Below are 23,536 nucleotides of genomic sequence, written 5' to 3'. Positions count from 1 at the left end.
TATTGTCACCACCACCCAAATCCCACAGGTGACAATCACAACATTTCTCAGGTCTCAAAATGGTTATGAAATAATACGGCCAAGAAAAGAGCCTCTTATGGTTTAGAAGGATCAAATCACTTTTGCAAATTTAACTTGAAATGGCTGATAGTAATCACGGGAGATCACTAGGAGATGAGTCAGAGGAGACATTAAGGATACGCATGCTAGATACTTTGCTGTGAGTAAAGGATTGTGCCTATGCTTTGGGATAAAGTAGGGAGCACATTGGAAAGAATGGTGCAAGATATCTCCGACTCCCTTTCAAAGCAAGAAGAAGATGAAAGGGGAGGTATCTCAGAAATACTGAAATTGAAAACTGTACAGCTAATGGAGTTGAAAACAATATTCCTGTCCTAAAAAAACAAACAAACAAGAAGTATCCAAAGACGCCAGAAGAGGGCATCAGAACTCATGGAGATGGAGCTTCAAGTGGTCAAGTGGTTGCGAGCTGCCAGGCATAGGTGCTGCGAGCCAAACCCAGCTCCTCTAAAAGACCTGTGCACTTAAGCAAGGAATCACTAACCCAGTGAGTTGCCATTTGTATGTGAGATAACCTTTGGATACATTGCTAGTCATGATTGTATGATATAATCTGAAGGGCCAAGGGAAAGCTAATTAAAATACATTCACTAACACTTTATGAAATAGGCAGCCAAAGTCCTTTACATATATATATGAAACTTTCCTCTATAAGGCTAAGTCAGCCATAGTGGAGGCTCACTAAACCCCCAGGAAAGGAAATACAGTTCTGAATCATGTGAAAACTTTTAAAAATAAGGATGCTTGGGCTTCATTTTCAAGTCTCTGAAGTATGTGTCAAGAATCGATGTTTTTAGAAGACCCTTCAAGTAAGCGTGGCGTGAATTCAGATGATCTCACATTCAAAAGGCAACTCGCTGGCCTAGCAGTTCAGTGCTTAAGAACATCAGTGCTGGGTGGGCTGGAGGTGGACGAAGGACGAGTGCTGAAGGGCCTGGGTTCAGTTCCCAGCACCCATGCCCAGCACCTCACAGCCACTTGTAACTCCAGTTCTATGAACTCCGATGCTCACTTCTGGTATCTTTGGAAACTTACGCACACGTGGGCATATGCACACATACACAATAAAAACTTTAAAAATATCAACTCGCTGAGGACTATCACATCGATAATTTAAGTCAAAAATAACTTGATAACTTGTACTTTGAAAATATTGACATAAAACACAAACTGCTTATTGTCTTTGGAATAAGCCAAACTCTGTCTTGGAGACACTTCAGAGGTCTGAAGACCAATATCAGTGACTACAAGGCCTTGTCTGTACTAAACCAATACTCTGTGTGTATGTATATCTAGATGAGGAGTTAGAATATTTACCATGTGCAAAGCATTACTCCATTAGTTTTCAAGTGTTTGATCAGGACAGCTCTATCAGGTAAGGGCAGTTATTTTCTTTGTTTGAAGATCAAAAACCTGAGGCTATGGGGTACAAATAAGGTTATATAGCTTTACAGTCCCTGCACTTGAAGACTGTGCCTTCAGAGGCTTTAACAGAGAGGCAGCGTCCCCTGGAAAATTTACAAACAGATTGAAAAGTGATTGAGAAATCAGGATCCTGAATCTGTGCTTTAGACAAAAACTTAGAGTCCTGTCCTTGGTTGACTCTTCATCCTCTTTGTGGCTCCCCATCTTGGCAAAACCTTAGCCCTTGCTTTGCCTTCATGTCTTCTATGGTTTTCTGAGGAAAAAGAAAAGGAAAGTTTAGGTATGTGTTCAATTTGGAGCCGAGACGGTTTAATTTCGTTTGGAATGGAGCAGAGCAGGATGCTGGTTTGAGATGATTTTAGACACTTTCATTTTTGAGGAACGTCTTAGTATAGGAGAAGGATTAAAACTTTCAGAGGAATCAATGCAGTCATCAATTTTATTCTCATACATACATCCTCATACTGCAAATGAGATGAAAGATGCAGCTGTAGGTGAGACAACACTCATTTAAGTGAAGAGCTTGGCAAACTGCGCTGCTTTAAAGTATCCACAGCTGTCTGAAATTTGCTCTTCATTTTTCATCCCCCCCTTCTGCTTGCATATTCAATACGATAATTTGCAAGAAGAATTTACAAGATGATGTAGTTTCTTATAATTTGCAATATTAGTTTTCAAACTTTGAGATTTTTTTCCCTGAGATTCTTCTCTTTCCCTCAGCAGACTTTGTTTGCTTGAATAATTCAGTGGGTGCTATTTAATTGGCGTCTGATAAATGGTATGACCTCTTAATTGGAAAGAGTGCCAGATAAAAGGATTGAGTTTAATGTTTTTCAATTACTCCACTCTATTGTTCAGACTGACAACTTACTAGTTCATGTGCAGAAAGGAAAAGGTCCTATTGGTTACTCATATCCTAAAATTGCTCTAACTTGGAAGATTGAATTTACTGGGCTCCTCTGGACTGAGGTATTTAACTCTAGATTTTTCTATTCTCCAAGTGGTCACCATAGTTTAACCAGTTTAAAATCAACTTTAATGTTATTAATCATTTAATTACTGATAAATAGAACATGCTCATAACTTTATGTAAAAAGTGAACTATTTTTTTTCTGGACTTCAGTGTTTATGATCTATCACCTTCTCCTCCCCCCTCTCTTACGGATGGAAATGGAAAGTACTATCAGAGCACATAGAAATATTGAAAGGACTTGTGTTCCTTTGATAATATTGTGAGATTAAAATTTACTTTTGTTCTCGAGTCTTTCCATCAGAAATTATAAAATGGAAATGGAAAAATAACCCGCTTTCAGTAATATATCTGGTGATTTCCAAGGCAAGATGCTAAAGCATACTTTCTGATTCCTGAACCTATCTGTCAGAGCCCTATGGAATCACTCTTACTGGGAGATGCTATCACTTTGCATGGATCCTATGTAGCTCTTTAGAAAAGGATACATTGTTCTTAATGGTGAAACTGGCATTCTCATAAACAATCTTAGTCATTTCAATGGGAAATGTTACAGTTTTTGCAATTATTTACCAATTACTCTCCTCTAGATACAGACCAAAGAAAGGTAGTTTATTTTGGTTTTGTAACTCTTCAAATGGTGGTAAAGGAGAGTCTTCCTGTTTGTCTGTAGTTTATACTATGTAGCAAGTACCTTTTAAAGGCACAGTAGATGAGAGCGGAGATTTGCGGTTCTTGGAGTCAAGCAGGTGTTCCTTCTAGTGATCCATTCTCTCTCTCTCTCTCTCTCTCTCTCTCTCTCTCTCTCTCTCTCTCTCTCTCTCTCTCTCTCTCCCTCCCTCCCTCCCCCCCTCCCTCCCTCCCTCCCTCCCTCTATCCTCACTCTCCTTTCTTAGACAAATTAGGATTTGGTAGTTTGAATCTTGGGGGAAGCTGAGTTGTACGGTTTGAAAAACATCTAGCAAACTGTGTCACTTACAGGTTGATACTAATCACGTTAACTCTCTGACCTTCCCTTCCTTCCCTGCTGCTGTATTTCAACCTGGTTTTAGACAGTTTTGTGTAACCACTATGAAATCTGAAGGGAAGTTAAACTGTCAGTCTAATTCCTGAAAATTAGTCATCTTCACAGTGCTATAAAAAACTACAAATATATTACATATATTACTGAAGAAGCATTAGTAAAACATCACTAACACTATTTCTATATAGTTTGTTAATAATTAATACCTATCCCTAGTGTAGTGGTCTACATTATTACTTTTATTTAGGATATACTTAAAGCAAAATTTTCCTTTAACTGCTTATGATAAAGTGTGACTTCACATCTGACCAATCCCTTGCATATTCCTGCTTTTCTTGAATGTGATTCTGATCTCAATATCATCTTTAATAAGCTTTACAGTTTTTACCACCCTGTAACATTAAAATGCCTTTATCGCCTCATTTTAAATGTATTTAAATTATGGTATAACTCTTATTAGAATGCAATGAATTGATTCTAATCTGGATTGATGTTTAACTATTCTATTTTTAACACCTAGATGCTCATCTGTAGAGCGATTGATTATCTTAAGTTTAAATGGAATTTTCAACCTCTGGATCAAAATCCTTTGAACCTTTTAATAGTGTAACACACTTTTAAAATGCATTTATTATTGTTGAGGGTGTGTGTGTGTGTGTGTGTGTGTGTGTGTGTGTGTGTGTGTGTGTGTGTATGTGTGTGTATGACATGTATATGTTGGCATTATGCCAAGCCACGGATGTGTATGCAGGGGGTTAAACAACTTCATGGAGTTGATTCTCTCCTTCAACCTTTATATACGTTTCTGGAATAAAACTCAGTTCATCAGGATTCCACAGCAAGAGTCTTAGCCTCTCAGTCACCCCACCAGCCCATATGTGACAGATTTTTAAATTGCTGAAATAATTAACATCCTTGAATTCTTTACTATACAAAATATATTTTGCTCAATTGTCAGATAAGCCTCTGAAATAAATAAAGTTCGTATCGTGTAAGTTTCAAGTGCCTTAAATTGGTGATATGACTGGCTTGTGGAGACCCACTTTAAATCTGAATCACCACAACTCTGTACTTCCTTTTATATAATACAAATAATTATTAACAACAACAGCCTTCTTCATCATTTTAATATTATCACATAGAATGTCATTTGTTGAACTTTTGGTAAGTGTGTCTCACTTTTCCTTTGGGGACTGACCTGGCTCCAGTTCCAGTTCTGACAGAGTTGACAAGCTCGACCCACGGTGAACTCAATAATCCAGGCCTAACCAACTGCATTCTGAAAGTCCTGTTATTCAGTTTATTCAGTAGATGCTGTGAGAGTCTGTAATTTGATTTATCCTTCCTTCCAACCAGAGAATTACACTTTCACAAGTGGTGGATGACCCAGGATTCCCAGCTCAGAGATACAGGAATTCACTGCTCATGATACAACAATATAGTGGGAAAGCTAACCAATGCGGTAATCTTTGTCCTACCTCTCACATAGATGATGCCTTATGAAACTGGGTGGCTCCTATGTCCCTGTGGATTTGTGTCACATCTGAGTCACACTGAGTTTGGAGACATCACTCTTCTATGACAAGGAGTGGTCAAGGTTTCTCTTTGTCCTTGAAGGAGACATAACTGCTTGCTACGAAAACAACCTTGAGAAATAATCTAGGAAATTGGGCAGTTAAAACTTCATATTCTTAGCATATTCATTCGGCAGAATGAATAGAGGCTAAGAAGCTCATAGAGCCAGAGCTGACAAAATGAAATCAGTCGGTACAGCTAGAGAGACTTACATTTGAGTGTGGGAGGGTAATATGCTCCACACTCTGTGAGAACAAAGGATGTTGAGTCTTAAAACAAATCAATATAGCAGAAGTCAAAGATTAAAGCGGACACTGAAAAAAAATTTGAGGGAATTGGGAATCAAGTCACCCTGAGGCCAGATCTTCTCAAGAATGTTTACTCTTGCGTGCTAATTGAGTTTTCACTCATTAACAACTGAAAGTCTTTGACAGGTTTGGCATTTGGCATGCATTGTCTCATCACAACAGCCCTGTAGAAGAGGATGTCATTAGTTTGCCCTTATAGATGAGGGTAATAAGCATCATGCAGATTAGCTTGTCAGTATTACGCAACAAAGCAGAGCCTCCCATGCTGATGCTAAACTCCATGCTCTTAGACTCTCAGTCGCTTGCCCTCACACTGAAGTGTGATTTTAGTAAACAATCAGATTTTTCCTGGTTCTAATGAACCAGCATTTCTATAATAGAGCATAGAGAGTATCGAGTGTTATAGAAGTTCTCAAGTGATCCTTGTTTGTGGGGATTACAAATCACTTGTGAACACATAGTTGTGTTAGAAAAAATGGTTTCTGAGCGACTGCTGCCTAACCTTTTGATATAATGTGCATATTGAAAAGTCTTGTTTCCGAAAGGCTAGCACGTAAACTCATAGTTGTGTAAACTGTAAAGCTGGGGGAAATGACAAGAGTTTCTTTGGAGAACTTGGAAAGGTTAGAGCGGAGCCCTGAGCTAGGGTAGAGGCTGTAAATATGGAGCTCTGAAGGGGAAAGTGAGAAGACAAATTTTGATGTACGATTTCACCAATAATTCCTTATCATGCTACTCTTTTAGTTAGCCTATGTGCATGTGTGTGCGGGTGCACATACACATGCATACCTGTATATGCATGAGCACATGATTTAAGCTTCAGGTATAATGGTTTATATGCAAGACAATTTGAGAATCTGTCGAAAACACATACATGTCGGTTTGATAGTAACCGTGGATATAAAGGAGAATGCTTGATTTAATTATTGATGCTGGATAGACATTGTTATTAATATTAGCTAGCTGGTGGATTGTTCAAGCATGATAGAAACATAAAGAGTGTAGTTCAAAGGATTATTCATCCTTTCCCTGAAGCCCTGCGAGCCACAAGTGATAGCTAGTGTATCTACATGTCCTCCATTCCCCCGCCCTGCAAGCCACAAGTGATAGCTAGTGTATCTACATGTCCTCCATTCCCCCGCCCCAATTAAATGAATTAGAAATTGTTTTTGGAAATATAAATTATTTTTGCAACAGTCAGACCAATTCTTATGTATTAGTCTGCAGATTCCTTTTCTGCAAAACCTGTGGCCTCTAGTCTAATACATTGTCTTTATTTCTTACATCCTAATGTTGGGAGGACCTGGGCCTTCCTTTGAAAGAATTTCAGTCATGAAAGCACATTCTAAACAGGTAATCTGGTAGGTGGCTAGCACCTCCTACTTGTCATTTATTTTTATGCTGAGTCTACCCAGAATTGATTTGGATTGATCTGGGTTAAAGAGATTTCTTTTGCAAGTTATTAGTTTATCATTACTCTGCAAAAATTGGTACTATCCTGAGATTTCGCCAGTACATGGATATAAAATGTCTAGCTGTGGACTAAGACTGAGCTTCATAGATCATTTGACAATAATTCACCTTGTTATCCAAGTGAACACTTAACAGAGAATTTTGACCTAAAACTATATCTCCTCTTTAGATAACGCTTTCCTTTCCCTAGCTGTTTGACAGGTAGGCATTTTGCTATGTTAGTTTGAGCTATCTCCTTCAGTTCACAGAGCTCATCCACCTTGTCATCATTGTAGCGATATCTTTATTTTTTATATAGCTATAATCAGAAGCCTGAGTATATATGACTGCCCATAACAGTCCTTTCTCAGGTGCGCCACTTCTGTGTGGATTCTCCAGGTAGATCAGAAAATCGTAAACTATCACTCAGAACTTTATCTCAGCACCTGTTTTCCCCTAGGGAAACCATGACACAGTGTTGAACCTTTTGGCATAATTTTAAAACCAACAACCTGAAAGCTGTTTCGGGAGAAGCGAAGTTTTCATCTGTGCCTGAGGAAGAGGGTGTCATTAGCTCCAATGCCCAGTGTTTCAAGAGAGCAATGTCAGCTTAGCAATGCCCCCATGCTGTGAGCACTCACCACAGGAATATCAAATGCTGAGCATCTGTCTATAGCACCATTGGAGTTCCCCCACCTCTCTGATGTACTACCTTAGAACAAAGAAGAGGCTGAGCTAGTTCATGAAAATAAGATACCACCAATGAGTTGCATCAGTATCTATATTATTTGCTGAATAATAATAGGTTGGAAATAGATTTGTAATTTAAAATGATGCATCTGCCTGATAGGAAATCCATTTTTTTCTCATATGCAAACTACATGTTTAACACTTGGTACAGTGGTACAATGAACTGAGCACCGAAGCTTTTTAATGCCATCATTTTTCATGGTTCGTGTGTGAGAAGGTAGCCTGGGAGTTGAGAGGTCACTTGAAGTTAGATAATCAGACACAGATTTTAAACTGGCATGTCTTAGCTTCCTCTATCAATCACTCTTCATTATGATGACAGTGACTCTCTCTCTCTGACGGGGGTCTCATGACCTGAGGATTTTTCTGTATCTGTCTTTGAGGGCAAGCTCATCACCTGAGGACAGGAGATGGGTCTATAGCTAGGAAATCAAAATTTCTTGGGAATCAGGTGTGAGTCTGATTGATGAAGGAGTGGGATAATTCCCACTTAAGGCTTTCCTGCTGTATGGGACTCAGGGCTAAGGAACAGAATTCAACCTCTATGGTTTTCCTCTAGTACAAAGCAGTTATTGAGAATATGAAATGTTTAGTAAGTAAGGTTGACAGAAACGAAGATAAATACAAAAGATCTGAGACAGCCTTTGGCAGAGGGAGACAAGAACAGACCAAGGTGATCCTGGAGGACATCAAGGACCCTAGGTCCCCTCTAGTCACTAACCCAGGAGCTTCCATGGCAGGGTGACAGACTCTGCACAGTCTGTGGCATCCATCAGACTGGTTATCAGGTGTGAGCTCCATGAGAACATCAGGGGCAGCATCCCCCAGGAACCTGAAATCCTGCTCCAGATGAGATGTAGGCTCCTGGCTCTAGAGCTGCAGATGTCACCAACCTGCAGCCAGGAAGTATTCACATGAACAAAGGTAAAAGACCTGGAGGGCTACTTTCCCAAGGACTCACCCAGTTATATTTACCACTAGGATATGTAGTGCATCCCTACAGAGTTTAGCTCCATTTTAGCAAAAATAAGAGAGAAAGGAGGTTCTAGCTGTGGAACTTTACAAACTTAAAGAAAGCAACTTTAAAAAATAGCTATTTAAATTATTACCTCAACTGTTTCTTTTCTCCCAGTTTGAAAACTAGTTTGAACGGTTTTTGGAATGACGTTTAGAGTAGTTAAAACCAAATTAACAAATTATGTGTAAGGGAAGGGCGGCATTAAGAAGACAATATTACAAATCTAAGTTGTAAGCTTTGCATTTGCTACCTTGTTATGACTTTGAGAAATAATGACAATGTAAAAGTGCCCCCATCCGTAGTCATTGTGAGGTGACACATATAAATAACTATATGAAACTGGCATTACAGGGCATTGGACGACTTCACCCACTATCACAGTAGGATTGCTGCTCTCCGATGCTTGAGGAATACTGCTTTCATTCATTTTGCTGTGAAAATAAAGCTGCTATAAATCACAGACCCTGCTTTAAAAAAAAAATCCTCAAAAAGCCTTGTTACAGCCTCCAGCATGGAAATGGCCCAATCTGAGCAAGGCATAAAATGTGTTCTTCTCAAAGCCTGGCTCTTCTATTTCTTTTCTCCTCTACTCTTTCAACACTTTTAAGGGATGCTTCTCCCTCCCGTTGTTATGTCTCTAATGTAAAGCAGCAGTTACTTAGCTCTACAGCAAAATCTGAGGTCATAAATGAGGTCAGGCAGTAATTTAATCTGTGAAAAACAGAAGCATTGTCTGGTTAGTGCAGTGACAACAGAGTGTAGCCCAGGCCACTGCTTCCTGTTCAGACTCATTCAAGGGCTGCTACTGCTTCCTTCTTTTGTTCCTCCTCCTCCTCTCCCTTCTCCTCCTCCTCAGCCTCCTCTTTACCCTCCTTCACTCCTTGTCTAGTACACACAGACACATACACACACACGCACACACACACACACACACACACACAGGACACACACAATAAGATTCACATTTAAAAGAAATCAATTCAAAGGATAAAGCAATCTTGTAAATTTTCAAAGTTAATTTGAAATGTTCCTAAGAGCTAAGGGTGTCTGTCAATCATACCTATGCATTCAAATAACTCCTTCGAAACAGTAAGACTCAAATGGAAGCCACACAACTTGCAACAGTGTAACACATCTGTTTATTCAGTTACGATTACAGGTTAAGAACACTACATTTTTATCCTGTTGAGATGATAATGATGGAGATTTCAGTTTATAAAGTTCACTCTTCTTAACAATTAAAAAATCTACTTAACAGAAAAGTATATATATACTATTCTTAGGAAAAGATCTAAACTTTTTCACTTATGATCAAAAGCATATTTGTTCATTTATTTAAACAAAACATATGAGACAGTTCAACTCTGAGTTACTGTTTTTAGAAATCTTGAAGCAAATATACAGAAAACATATTTTTCAATAGTGCATCCAAGCATTGTATGTCAGGTCAGTGTGAACTTGCGAACCCCAGGTTCATTGTTCCACTGATATGCACTGGCTTCCTTAAACAACCAAGCAAGATATCCTTTCAGTGACCCCTATATACAAAGCAGCATACTCAATTGGACAGCAAATGTGAAGGTGAGAAAAGCTGGGTCCTCGCCCTGCTCAGGGATCCACAGTAGTCAGGAAATGCAGAATTGTTTCACTTCCATTCCTCGACAGAGGTGACTGCCCTTACTGGGTATAAGTAAGCGTCACCTTTGTCACCGGGGACAGAAAAAGGCAGCAATGTCTTCAGCAGTGACTGGAGTCTCTGACATTTCTCAGTTTGAATACTACAGCTCAGGTCACACTTGTCACTTTGTGGGTGTCCTTAAAACTGTTTCATGGACTAGTGACAGTATGTCAAGATTAACAAATCTATCCTTATACATGTGTGTACATATACCTATATAGGATGTACATGTGACTTGTGCATAGCAGCACACATACACACACACATCACAGATGGTGAGGCGTGTTCTATGTTTCCTGGGATGCCAGGCTTTCAGGCCTTTCACTCCGCACCGACAAAAGTTAACCCACATTGCCATTCATTTATTTTAACGAGACAAAAACCTACAGTTAAAAAAAATTATTTTAAAATCTCCAAACTTCACTGGGCACAAGCAAAACCAAGAAGGATTGAGAAAAGGCTAAGAGAGGGAAACTTCTGAGGGGCTCTTGGGGCCAGGAGAGAACTTTTCTTCGCTCCCAGCTCCCTCCCACACCGCCACGCCCCCAGGATTCCCAAGAGCAGCCCTGTTAGGCAAATACAGAAAAAGAAAGTGGAAGTACACTTTTTTTTTTTCAACACCACAAATAAATAAATAAATATGTCGAACAAGAAATAACTTATTAGGCACCGTTTGAAAGGCAGAAAACTTTAGGGATCAGACAAGCTGAAGCAGCCCACCCAGCTTTGGCAGAGGCTCGGCGATTTGTCACTGGAGCGTGAGCTGGACTCCGAACTTGTACTGGTGCAGGCAACCCAATCTTTTGTTATGCTAGGGAGGACTCCAAGAGGAAGTGCTTTGCAATTCAGGTTCACCCACCTGGGTGCCTAAGCTATTCACCAGCGGGGAGCTCCCCTAGCTGGGACTTTTGAGCTTAGTGCTCAGGTCCTGAGCTCTGTGGGAGAGTGGTTTCTATGGTATCTACACCCACAACCCAGGAATCTTACAAACTTGCCCTTCTGCTCCCTCTTAGCTCCTTTTTTTTTTTTTTTTTGCTCCAAAGAAGCATATGTGTGGTACTATACCAAGACTGGAGATCAGGGCACAGAACTTTTTCTTAAGCGCCTAGCTCTGCTCGGGATGGAGTGGAGCAGAGGAAGGGCCCAAGGGAAAATGTGCCTTCCTTCTCTGAGAGTAGAAAAGACAAGTTGCCTAGACATCCTCGAGCTGGGCTTCCTTGACAGTAAGGCTCTGCGAAAGGAGAGCGGTGATTAGGGACTGTCTTGTAGCCACTCTGAAAAGAGTCTGGCCCGCTGACCTGCGCAGCGGAACAGGGTTCAGCGCAGGGGCGGGGGGGGGGGGGGGGGGACGGACTCAGCCCAAAGGAAACACATGATGGTAACCTTGGCTCAGCTTAAAGAAGCAGAAATGAGTTGGCGACATTAAGTTTGCAGTTTGTACTAGTAGAACTGGGAGGGAGGATGCAAATTATCGGGTTTGGAGAACAGAGTTGCTCAGACTACCAGATGCCCCGAAAGCAGTCACAGTTAATCCATAAATCTCTCCCTTTTACCTTAGTCACACAGCTTTCTTTGGTCCAGCTAACCAGGCGCGCTGCATCGCTGTCATGCACTATGACTTCAGCACCTGGTGTCGGGTTACCATTCCCTCCCACCCGCTTCCCAGCTCCATCTTTCTGACCACTCCCCCCCTCCCGGCAGTGCCCGGCCTCAAAGCGTGCTGATCCTGGAAGCGCAGGTGCCATTACGGAAAACGCCTCCAGACTCCAGATTCTCGGGCTGGAAGTCCTCCACGCTGTAGGCTCGACTCTTCAGGGCAGTGGCATAGTAGTCGACTGGTTCCTCCGCAGCGTTATCCATCCAGCTGAGGCACAGGATGCGCTGGAAAGAGCGCTTGAAGTTGTCCGACAGGAAGCCGTAGAGGATGGGGTTGGCACAGCTGTTGGCATAGCCCAGGATGACAGACAACTGGCTCACGGTGGCGTCGTCTTGCTCGGCGAACACGTTGACCAGCTGTACCACGTAGAAAGGCATCCAGCAGATGACAAAAACCATCACCACCATCATCACCATTAGAGTGATCTTGCGCTCTGAGCGCTTGCGCTGCTGCCAGCCAGCCTTGAGGGCCACCATGCGCATCTTGGCAATGATGAGCACATAACACAGGCAAATGGCCCCGACAGGCAGCAGGAAGCCCATGAGAAATGTGTATAAGACGAAGCCCACCAACCAGCGCTGGGCGGGCTCGGGCATGAGCATGTTGCAGGCTACCGTGCCATCGCTGTTGGCTGCGGTGCGTGAGAAGACCACGATGGGCAAGATAACCAGTAATGACAGGACCCACACGCCCAGGTTCACTACTTTGGCCACAGTGGGCCGACGGTAGCGCGCTGCCTTGATCGGGTGCACCACAGCCACATAGCGGTCCACACTAAGCACAGTCAGACAGTAGATGCTGGTGAACATGTTGACCGCATCCACGCTGAGCACCAGGCGGCAAAGTAGCGCGCCGAAGGGCCAGTGGCGCAACAGCGTGGAAGTGACCAGAAAGGGCACGCTGAGCATGAGCAGCTCATCAGCAATAGCCAGGTTTAGAATGTAGATGTTGGTAGCGGTCTTCATCTTGGCGTAGCGCAGGATCACATAGATGACCATAGAGTTCCCACACAGTCCCACCAAGCATACCACGGAGTAGATGAAAGAGATGAGAATGGCGCTACCCTGTCCCTCGCTTAAGGTCCCATTCTGGGAAGCGTTTCGTCCAGGCTCTTCCATGCCGTCCGCAGCGCCGGACCCCGGACCCCTGCTGCAGGCTCCTTCCCCGCAGCTGCCTGGGCTGGGGCTTGGAGAAGAGGAGGGAGAGGAGGCGGTGCCATTGGGGAACATCCCAGCTGAAGTGGGCCGGTGCGGCTGCCGGCTGGGGCGCTCACCTTGCGCCCTTGCTGTCTGCGCCCTCCCTAGGCTCAAGGCTCCAAGCTCACAGCTCACCGCCGCCTGGCGCCACCCGGCAGAGCGCAGCAGCTGTGGCGAGCGCGGCTCCGACTGAGGCCGCCGGGAGCATCACCCAGCGGCAGCTTGCTTGAGCGCTGTCTCTCTTGCAGCTCCGGGGGTCCTGGGCACACTGGAGAGTGGAGAGGAGAGGCCAAGAGGCTAGAGCCCAGCGCGGCACATCCATTAAGTGGAAAGGCTCTGGACTGATGAATGATTAATAAGCGGCACCATCGCGTCAGCAGCTACGAAAAAGCAGGCGGGGGGGGGCACATAGGTGGTTTATTCCCCCACCGTCATCGCTCCCCCCCATTTCTAGTCCCCTCTAAGCTCAACTCAAAGATTGCTTCAGATTTCTCTCACAGCATCTTCAGGCATTCCTAGGACAGACCTGAGGAGTTTCTCTACATTTCAAATGGGTAGGTGCCAGTCAAGAATGTAGATTCTGCCCCTTTCCACCCGACTCCTACTCTAAGTAAAGACTGAAGCAAACCCCAGACATTTATGTCTGGAGTTCTTCATTTCTTTCTGCTGCTGCTCTCTTCTGGTGATGGGGGCGACTCCACCTGTCCCTAAGCCACTCTCCAGGACAGGACCCTGAACACCTACCTCCTTTCCTGCTTGCCAGTTCTTTAAACCTGTACCTGGAGATTTCAGGCCTTCAGATCCCCAAGTCAATGATGTCTCCAGATGGCCCTTGCAAAGTGCTTGTAAGGTCTGGCGGCGCTCTGACGTTCTTTGCAAGGTCCAACTGCCTTTGGGGCTGGCCGCTGCACAAGTGCCCACGCAAACACTAAGCGGTGGAAACTAGACCTAAGCCAATAGCGGTATGAGCACGAAGGACCACAGTGGTGTGTTAAGGGATGCTGAGTTACAACATCCGTAGCCCTCCACTCTGCAGCAGGGAGTGTTCAGGGGAACTGAGTGAACCATTGCGACTCTCTAACAAAGCATGTAGTTCTCTGAGCCCCATCCACCTCCCCTAGGAATATCAACAGCAGAAATCAGGATGAGGGGCAGAGAGCTCAGGATGAGGCTGGCACTGCCCCAGGAACCTGCCTGGCGCCGTATTGGAAATCCATGTAGGTGTTCACTAGGGAAAGATTAGGCTGCGCGGCTTGGAACAGCTGTGCCCGCGCGTCCAGGCTGTACTTTGTACCCTGGAGAGTTGGCGGGGTGGGGGGATGGAAGTGGAGAGCGCCAAGGCCTGAACAGGCAGGTGTGCCAACTCTTAATCTATGAGTGGCTGGCTGAGCAACTGATGGAAGCCTGGGATCAGTGGCAAGGCATTCAAGCTTTCCTCCATGGAACCCTAAGGAAAACTAGGGCCTTGAGGTATGACCCCTCTGTGTCCCAAGTGCCGAAACCATTAAGATATGGATATTAAGATCCCAGGTCCAAAGCTCCTCAACCTACAATTCCCATCCCTAGTCTAGGAACTGCAGGCTTTTGTTTGAGAAAGAATGGATGTTGATATTTAAGGGACCCTGGAGTTCCCAGGACTCCGAACTTAGGGACTCTTTGGCCTTACAGTCACTTTCTGTCAAAGGATTCAATCACCTATTCCGTTTCATGAATGCTGTTTCCTTCCAGGAAATCCCTGCAAGTCTTAGCCTGAAGCATGGCCAGGAAGACTGGCCTGCTGCAGTCCAGTGCTCACTCGAGCTTTGCTGCTTGCAACTGCTTATCTTCCTCAGTCTCCCTCTCACATCTCCACCAAGAGGGGCACATTGGGAACTAGAATTACAGAAGCTGTTCATACCGGACAATCTAGAATGTGCAAATCTGGACACCGCATCAAAAGCAAAACGCTTATACCTTAATGGCTTGTTGTTTACTCTCAGCAACCGCCTACACATGGGTGCTCCAGTCTCTCAAACGAAGCAGTGCTTGGAGAGAAATAATCACGTGTACTGTCCATGACGGCAGAGCAGTCAGATCGCAATCAATGACCACAGACTCCCTCGGAGTGCGTACAACAGACACTGAATTATTCATGAGAAAAAAATGTTTGAGTAGAAGGGGAGATTTGATAGGACTGGGGCTGTGGAATGCATTGCTTTACCTAAACAAACCACCTTACCTGAAGTGGAATGTGAAATGGAGGGGAGGGAGTTATGTTTCAATAAATAAATAAATAAATAAGTAAATAAAAATAAATAAATAAATAGCAAATAAATAATACAGCATACATAGAGGAGGCAGGGAATGTATATTGGGGTAAAAACAAAACAAAACTGAGATTTTTCTGAGAGGAATATTTTCCTAGCCAACCCTTGATGAGATTTCAGTGCCTTTGCCAACCACTGATTTAAGGCACCTGGCTGCATTTCTGGGCTGGTTTTTCAAAGGTCACTATTTAGAGGCATTGGCTTTGATCATGGTGGTTGGGGTTTGATCATTGGTGGGGGTGGGAGTTTATGAAAGGCAGCTTTGTTGTCAGAATTTCATTAAATTCACTCTGCAACTCATCTTAGAAGAAAAAACTTCTTTCAACTAAGTTACGACTTTACATACGAATGAAGGAAAGCAGACAAGTGTGTCTGTTCCTGATTGTGAAGAGGTTCTAATGATGGACTATTTATTCATAAAAGAGCTTGACAATAGGACAGCTATAATTTTTTTAAAGGAAAAAAATATAAATGTAAACAAGGATCACTCATTTGAAACACTTGATCACTCATACATGCTGGTAGACATAGCATCCATCACAAGGCCTACTTTTACAAGCGAGTTTGATCTTTCACAAACTCTGTGACCCAGTATCTCCACCTCTGTCCTTTGCCCCTCAAAACTGAAATCAGGTATCGGGGTGGGAGAAGATAAAGAAAAGAAACAACCCAAATTTCTACCAGTTGATGAATGTGTGAACAAAAATATGGTACATCAATCAGTAAAATATTACTGACAATATGCTATTGGTGAACTTAGAAGACAGTTTGAAAACTCCAAGGGCAACGGTTACTTGGTTCAGTTCATATTGAGTAGTCTAGAAAAGGCAGACATATTGGGACAGGAAGTAGATTAATGATCATCAGTGGCTAGAGGGAGAAGGAGCTGGAGAGGGACCACTTGAAGTTTCTTCTGAGGCAAGGGAAGCATTTTAGCATTTAACAATGGCGCTTCAGAAGAGTGGATCTATACCAAACCCACTTGAATGATATACTTAACATGACAAAATCGTGAATTTTATGTGAATTTTACATCAATAAGTAGACTGTTTGAGCTGGATATAAGTTGTGTCGTTTTACCAAATCTCTTCAGTCGAGTGTGTCTTATCCCTATATCTGTGACTCCTTCTACCTTACAAGCACATAAAATACATGGTACTTCTGGACTAAGCCATGTAATGTGAAGTTAGGACACAAGAGCCTTCTTATCTAACACTTTAACTGATGTGTCTAAGGCCTTGAAAAGGTACTGGTCCTCAAGTTCTCACGTCTCTGGTGGCCACTCTTCCTGTGCCTCTCTCACACTATAAACATCTGTAAAGGGAAGAAAAGGGTGTTTTCTGGGAAGACAAGAAAGAAAAGACCCAAGCAGGAAGTTGTAGGTTCTCAAGCAGACTTTTTTCCTCCGTCATCATAATTCCCCCCCAGTACCCATTTGATTATTAAATCCATCACATTGCACTGTGGGTTTGTGCCTCTTTGTCTGTGCCTTCCTATAGAAGCTTTTTGAGAAGAGAAACTATTTTACTGAGCTTTCTGTTTCCAGAACCTAGCACAATACTCAGGAAATTATCCTAACCCCCCTTGTTCTTTATTTTAAAGCCTTAAAAAATGTTCTTCATTTTTAACAAGTCTTTTCTGTACTGGCCCATAAATTGTCTATAAGTAAGTGTGGCTCTTTAGAAGAAGAATTTCAATGTCTGCATAATATTACCATTTACAATTCTGCATACATCTAAATCATTCTGAATTTTTTTGATTTGGTGATGACCTATATCAACAATTATAATGCTGACGATTCTTCATTGATCATTCTTGGTCTTAAATTTCTTGGCAGAAAAGGGATCTGAGAAAGGAACGATACATACTTTAGTAGCTAATGATGGTTATTTAATAGTATCACGCAGTGTGGAAGCCATTATACATGGAAGATCATTTCTTTTTAATTGCAGCCCCTAGTCTCGGTTGGTTTGGCGAAACAGTAATTATCAGAAGCTCAAACTCTGTGTCTGTCAAAAAAAAATTGCTAATGTGGTGTTTTCAGTTGGAACCTATGTTCTAATGCATTCCAGGGGCCAACCTACTTCCTGGAACACACTTTGTACTCACATCCTCAGAGGCATGTTTGCAAACACCTGTTTGGGCAGATGGGCACAAGCTGAGTGTAAGGGTGAGAACCACTCAGCAATATGGCCCAAAGCAGAGGATGTGGCACTTGGGGACCATCTGCCATGAAGCAGTTAATGAGATGACAGTCTAATAAGAAAGTTACTAGGGCTCAAAATGGCTATCTGGCTAGGCAGAAACCCTAGATTTCATCTCCCAGGGATGCCCAATCACTTCACAGCAGCCTGGGCAGCCTGTGGTGAAGTTCATCACCAGTCTTAGCAAACTCACTCAGCCTGCTGATTTTCCTATTGCCTCTTCTGTGAATCAGTATGGCAGAGTCTCTTTTGTGCTTTCAGAAAAGACACGTGTGGTGTAACAGCTCACATTCTTCCCTATAGATTCTCTGTTGCTAAATAATGTTTCTAAAATTCAGTACATATAGGGAAGTGTTCATTATTATTAATGGATAAATAATGAAATAGAAATAGCCACATGCAACCTGCATTACTTTGAATAGTCCTTACCAACAATACATTTTCTTTCCCTGTAATAAAGCTTTTGTTATTTAAGGATTTTTAAGATGGGTAACATTAGTTTCAGATAATTGTATTTAAACCTTTCCTTTTTTATTATTTGTCATTTGCCTCCTGAGTAGCAACCACAAAAGAAAAATGCTTTCAAACTAACAAAGCCACATTTTTATTTCCTTTGATTCCTCAAACGATGTTTGAGTTTTCTCAGAGTGCTTAAATACTTACAGCAACTCGCCCATTCCTTAAGAAATGGCTGTTCTTTTGGAGCAGGCCACAGGTGTCAATCAGATTCACTGTCCACATGAAAAAGCACAGAGTCCAGCAAAGGACTGAGTGTGGAAGAAAACCCAGCTTTGCAGAAGAAAGCATCCATCGCCAGCAATCTTCTGCTACTGCCACTTTGTTCCCATTTAACTATGTTAAAGCAGAAGTCTGGATCAGGTTCTCCCAGTCAAATAACTGTAATACCTCTACCCTGCTTTCCCACACAGCACAGGGTTACAAGAGGCAGCAGCTCCTGTGACAGTTGCACTTTCTCCTTATCCAGAGGTAGCCCAGAAGACAAGGAAGCTGAGTGAACTCACCTGGAGAGATCAGAAAAACAACTTTTTGTTTATTGCCTAGATCAGCCACGTTTTCATGGCATGTGCCCTTGATCTAGGACCTGGCTTCTTATACTAACTTATTTCTATGTTTTAATATTTTTTATTGGCACAAAATTCAGACTAGAGCAGAATAGACTTAATTTCATAGTTGCATTAGGTATGCTCATAGTTTTGTCCCCATTTCTTTGTTAGAAGTAACTGGAAGCAAATTCCTAAGTTCCCTTATGTACTACAATAAATGTATTTGGAACTATGACTTGATAATTGATTCAATGGTGTAAAAACATTCATGGAACACTCACTAGGTGACATGTACTATGTGAGTTACTGGAGACACAGTGGCAAAAAAGTAAAACAAATTCTTATTCTCATGAAGAAGAAAGAGCAGATTGGTAGATGCGCAGGTACTTCAGGTGCATATCTAAGGAAAAAGATATCAGTAGCGCAGAGTGGCATAGGTGTGGGCATATTTGACAGGGTTAAACCAAAAAAGAAATAAAGAGGGTGATGTTTGACTACTCTAGAAAGATGTGAAGGTAAAAGAACACACTTTTTTTTGGGGGGGGGGGAGTGTTGCTTTAGACAGAAGCTTTGCATGTGTGTAGCAACTGTACCTGCAGGAGTGGTGTGATACTCGGTTTTTGTCAATGGGGCACACCTGAGAAGAAAGACCCTCAGTTGATAAATTGCCTCCATCATATTGATTTGTGGGTATGCCTGAGGGGGTGGCCTTTTCTTAATTGCTAATTGATATAGCACACCACTTTGGACTTTAGAACCTCTAGGCAGGTGGGCCTGGGGTTTATGAGAAAGGAGGCTGGATGTCAGCCTGGAACAAGCCAGCAAGCAGCACTCCTTAGGGGGTCTCTGCTCCATTTCCTGCTCCAAGTTCTTGCCTCTGTTTGATTCAATGGCAGACTCTTAACTTCTAAGCCAAATGTGCCCTTTTGTTCCCCAAGTTGGTTTTGGTCCAGGTACATTAAAGTGAGGCCCTATCTGCTCTCTTGTATCTGTTTTTCTTTTGTGTTACTACAGCATTAGCTAAAGGATACCACTGAAGAATTGGCGAGGTGGCTTAGGCGTTAAGAGTACTTTTTGCTCCTGTAGAGAACCAGGGCTTAATTCTCAGCACCTACCTTGTGCTCACAGCCGACTGTAACTCCAGGAGATCTGCCTTCATTTGTTTTTCATGGGTACACATGGCTTACAGACGTTCATGAAGGAAACACTCATACAATAAGATAATAATACATTTTTAATTAAAAATAAAACACTTATGGGTTCAAATAATTAATGGTTGCTTCATTTTAATCAACATCTCAACTCGTGGATTCATAAAGCTCTTGATCTATCTGATCATAAGAATAGAAGTTTCTGGCACTACTACACATTTCCAGTCTGAATCTCAAAGCCTCATCTAAACTGTAAGCAATGTGACATCCTTACTGACTCAAGAATTCCTTGCCTGTAGAGCTCAAGTTCCTTTCCAAGGCTAGAGTGAGCTGACTACACGGTAGGTCCAGAAATTCTGTGTTCAAATCAAAACCAAGTGGTAACTACTCAGGAAAGGATGATGCCATGAAGCTTCGGTATGACCATGACCCTAGGATATCTACCCTAAGGTACATGGAATTGCTTACTAGAGAGGGCTGAGCCTAGGGTGGAAATTGAAATCAAATGGGGTGCAGGTGAGTCAGGACCCAGGATACAGCTCTTGAAATGGCTTCTTTGGACTTTTGTCCTCCTAGGTCATAATGAATATAGAGTGATATATATGCTGTATATAACAGTTTATAAATTCAATTTTATAACTTGAAGGGTAATCAAACAGGCAAAACAAACAAAAGACCTTAGTCACCAGTGCTTACCCAGGCCAGTTAGGGCCTAGGAGAGGAAAACACACCAGCCATTGTGGCTTTCCTCACAATCAGCTTGGTGCTGATTCCAAACCAGGACATTGCTCTTCATTCAGATAGGAAGTAAGAGACACACAACAATGAATGCAAACAGTGCCTCCCCCACCCCCAACCCCCCAACTAGGTACACATAGGCCTGGAAGACAGTTACAAAGATAACAGTAGTGTTTTACATCAGATGGCTGGTTAGAACATGAGTATTCTTATTTACCTTTCATAGAGAGTTTCTATGTGTTCAGATATGACTATAGATTCCATTTTAAATAAGGTGAAGGTAGTGAAAGATAAAAAACAAAAAACAAAAACAAAAACAAAACAAAACAAAACAAAATATTAAAACAAAACTCCAGGCCATAAGTGTCTGCCCTGTTTAACAAAACATTTGCTAATTTATTTTCCTCCTTAATTATTTTGACTGTCAGGGAAAATAACTCTAATAAATTTATTCGAGAAATTAACATATTACAATGCAAATTGAATAACAAACAAAATGTACCCAGCAGAAAGTGGTAGATGGAACAGAAGCAAGGACGAAAGAATTCACTCAGTTCTATGGCCAACTGGCCCTTGAATACTTGTCAGTCTGTAGGACACACCTCAGAAGATGGCTGTGGTTATGAACCACATGAAGGCATTTATGAAAGCATTGTGTTGCAAGTGATGGGATATAGTCCTGGGTTTAAGTCTCATGCTACTGTCTATTTATCCTGTGCAGGGGGCTGATCTCTCTGTGCCCCAGTTTCATCATTCATAAATTGAAGATATGCTATACAACTACTTGGTAGAATACTTGCAAAGAATAAACACATTGTGTGTTTAGAACATTGATATGTACTGGGCATCATAAAAGTATTTAACTGTTACAAACTAATATTTATAAACTATAGATAACAGTGTAACATTATTGTTCAATTTAAGAAACCCATTTTTCCACTGGCTCAAAATTTTAATAATAGAATATCTGGCATTTTATTTCTTTATTCTTTGAGCAATTTTATTAAAATTATTGAGCAATTACTGTAGATAAGTGACATCCTTTAATTTCCCTCTATCCAATGAAGCTGGATCTATATAATTCAACACAGTGGCCTATGTTCCATTCAGAAGTATTTGGACACACCACACCTTCAACTAAAATAACTACATGTTTATTTTCCTTATCAACATCATGTTTTAGTCTGCCAACTTGATACTGTCTAGTTGGCCATAGAGCTGAGTAAATCCTTTAGTCCTTGCATCAAAATCAGTTTAGTCTACTCACACCATAAGAATTCTGTCTAACCCCTGTGTTCATCAATTCAACCTAATTGTGTGAATATTACAAACACACAATCTGCCTTAGTTTGCAGATTAGGCCTTCAGGCTACTCATCATAGCTGGAAAAGGCAGTCACTTTCCAGAGATGTTATCCCACCTCTCTGCACCCTTTATCCACCTCCAGTCCACCTGTAAGAGTAGAAAGGAAGACTGAAAGGCAAACTATTTGTCAGAGAGTCTGAAAGCACTGTGTCTTTTTTCCTTAGGAAGGAAGATGAAAGTCATTGCTTATATTACCATTGAAGAATGAGGGCTTCCAGAAAATCACTCCCAGAGAATGACTGTACCTCCCGAGGAGGAAGGAGATCCAAAACATGAAGTTTCACTCTTTTCCAGAGAATTTAAATGTAGGCAAGATACTCATTGATTACTTGATCCCAGAGAGAGCAGGCAGCGGTCATGTTCCTCTTCCTCACCTTGAGTGGAATAAAGTGGAACCCAGGCAGGCAGGTGGCAGCTCCTGATGTGGCTTGAAAAGACTGGAAGTTTGTGCAGGAGGTGAGTGGGTTTATAGGCAGGAGGAAGGGGACGTTGGAAAATGGATGGAGGATAGAATGTTTCCCAACTCAGAGTAGAATAGAGGAGAGAACATGTCAAAGCCAGAGGGTACCAGTGCAGACAGGATAATAACTGCTTGGCTCAAAGAAGTATTGTCCCATCCACCAATGTACTCACTCCTCTGCAGAGTGGAAGACAGTTAACGCAGAGAATACGTGATAAAAAATAAAATAGGACAAAGAAATGAAGAATTAACCTCTGCCTTCATTCCTACTAGACAGAGACAAAGACTTTCAGTTGAATGAGAAATCAGTTCAATTTAGTAAGGAGTTTAAAAATAATGTCTGAAAATGATACTGTTAGCATATGAAAGTGAACAAAAGATGCTATGCTCTGCATGAACAGTTTTAGGATCTATCCTGAGAAAATTTTTGTCAACCTGACACAAATTAGAGTTATCTGGGAAGAGGAACCACAAATGAAAAAAAATTCCTCTACCAGATTGCCTGTAGGCAAGTTGTAGATGAGAAACTGCATCCCAGAGAGGCTAAGTGACTGGTCAAAGTTATAAAGCTAAAGATCATAGAACTTGGATTTGACTTCAGCTGTCTACCACTGAGCATGCAGTCAGGATGACTGTGCCACACTGCTGATTTCTGATCTCTCACAAAACTCACACCATCAAAGGACAGGTCTTATGCCAAGAATTACATAAACAACAGAATTCAGTCATTCTCATTTCTTGTATTTCCCAATGAATCCAACAGTCACCCTTACTATATTTCCCAATGAATCCAACAGTCACCCTTACTTATCCTACCTTCTCTTATTCTAATCATGAAAGGTAAAAAATAATCTTTTTATTTGAAGGCTGAATAAAATTTAGAAAAATTTAACCATATCAGAAGATTTTAAGAAATATAAGACTGATGAACTACTGGACTGTGCCTAACAAAGAAAACTCACGACCCATAGACCTGTTTCTCAAGTCTGCACTTGTGGTGGTCAGAGCAAGAGACAGCTTCATATCATCTGTATTCAAGTCTCTGGCTTTATTACCTTTTTGTTCTTGTAAGAGGATTTCTGCCTAGCTTTCTCTAACAAATTCTTGTGCTCAT

At 41.9% G+C, this 23,536-nt stretch overlaps 1 protein-coding gene across 2 annotated transcripts; it reads right to left on the bottom strand.

The window, feature by feature from the left end:
* Positions 1 to 9,722: 9,722 nt before the first annotated feature.
* On the bottom strand, positions 9,723 to 14,339 carry Sstr1 (somatostatin receptor 1). 2 transcript variants are annotated; one of them, XM_006515634.4, is made up of 2 exons: positions 13,914 to 14,339; positions 9,723 to 13,514 (listed from the first exon to the last, which is right to left on the bottom strand). In XM_006515634.4, the coding sequence occupies exon 2, from the start codon at positions 13,165 to 13,167 to the stop codon at positions 11,992 to 11,994; it is 1,176 nt and encodes a 391-aa protein (XP_006515697.1). In that variant the 5' UTR covers positions 13,168 to 13,514; positions 13,914 to 14,339; the 3' UTR covers positions 9,723 to 11,991. The 2 variants fall into 2 exon arrangements, with proteins under 2 accessions (XP_006515697.1, NP_033242.1); NM_009216.3 differs by having other exon boundaries at positions 9,724 to 13,514; positions 13,879 to 13,956.
* Positions 14,340 to 23,536: the final 9,197 nt, after the last annotated feature.

Source organism: Mus musculus, chromosome 12 (assembly GCF_000001635.26).
Source record: "Mus musculus strain C57BL/6J chromosome 12, GRCm38.p6 C57BL/6J".
Taxonomy (NCBI): Eukaryota; Metazoa; Chordata; class Mammalia; order Rodentia; family Muridae; genus Mus; species Mus musculus.
Note: the sequence above shows the minus strand (reverse complement) of the source record. Positions and strands in the feature narration are given on the sequence as shown.

Bases quoted from the DNA above. Each gene is read 5' to 3' on its own strand.
- Sstr1 (XM_006515634.4), bottom strand. From the start codon at position 13,167: ATGTTCCCCAATGGCACCGCCTCCTCTCCCTCCTCTTCTCCAAGCCCC.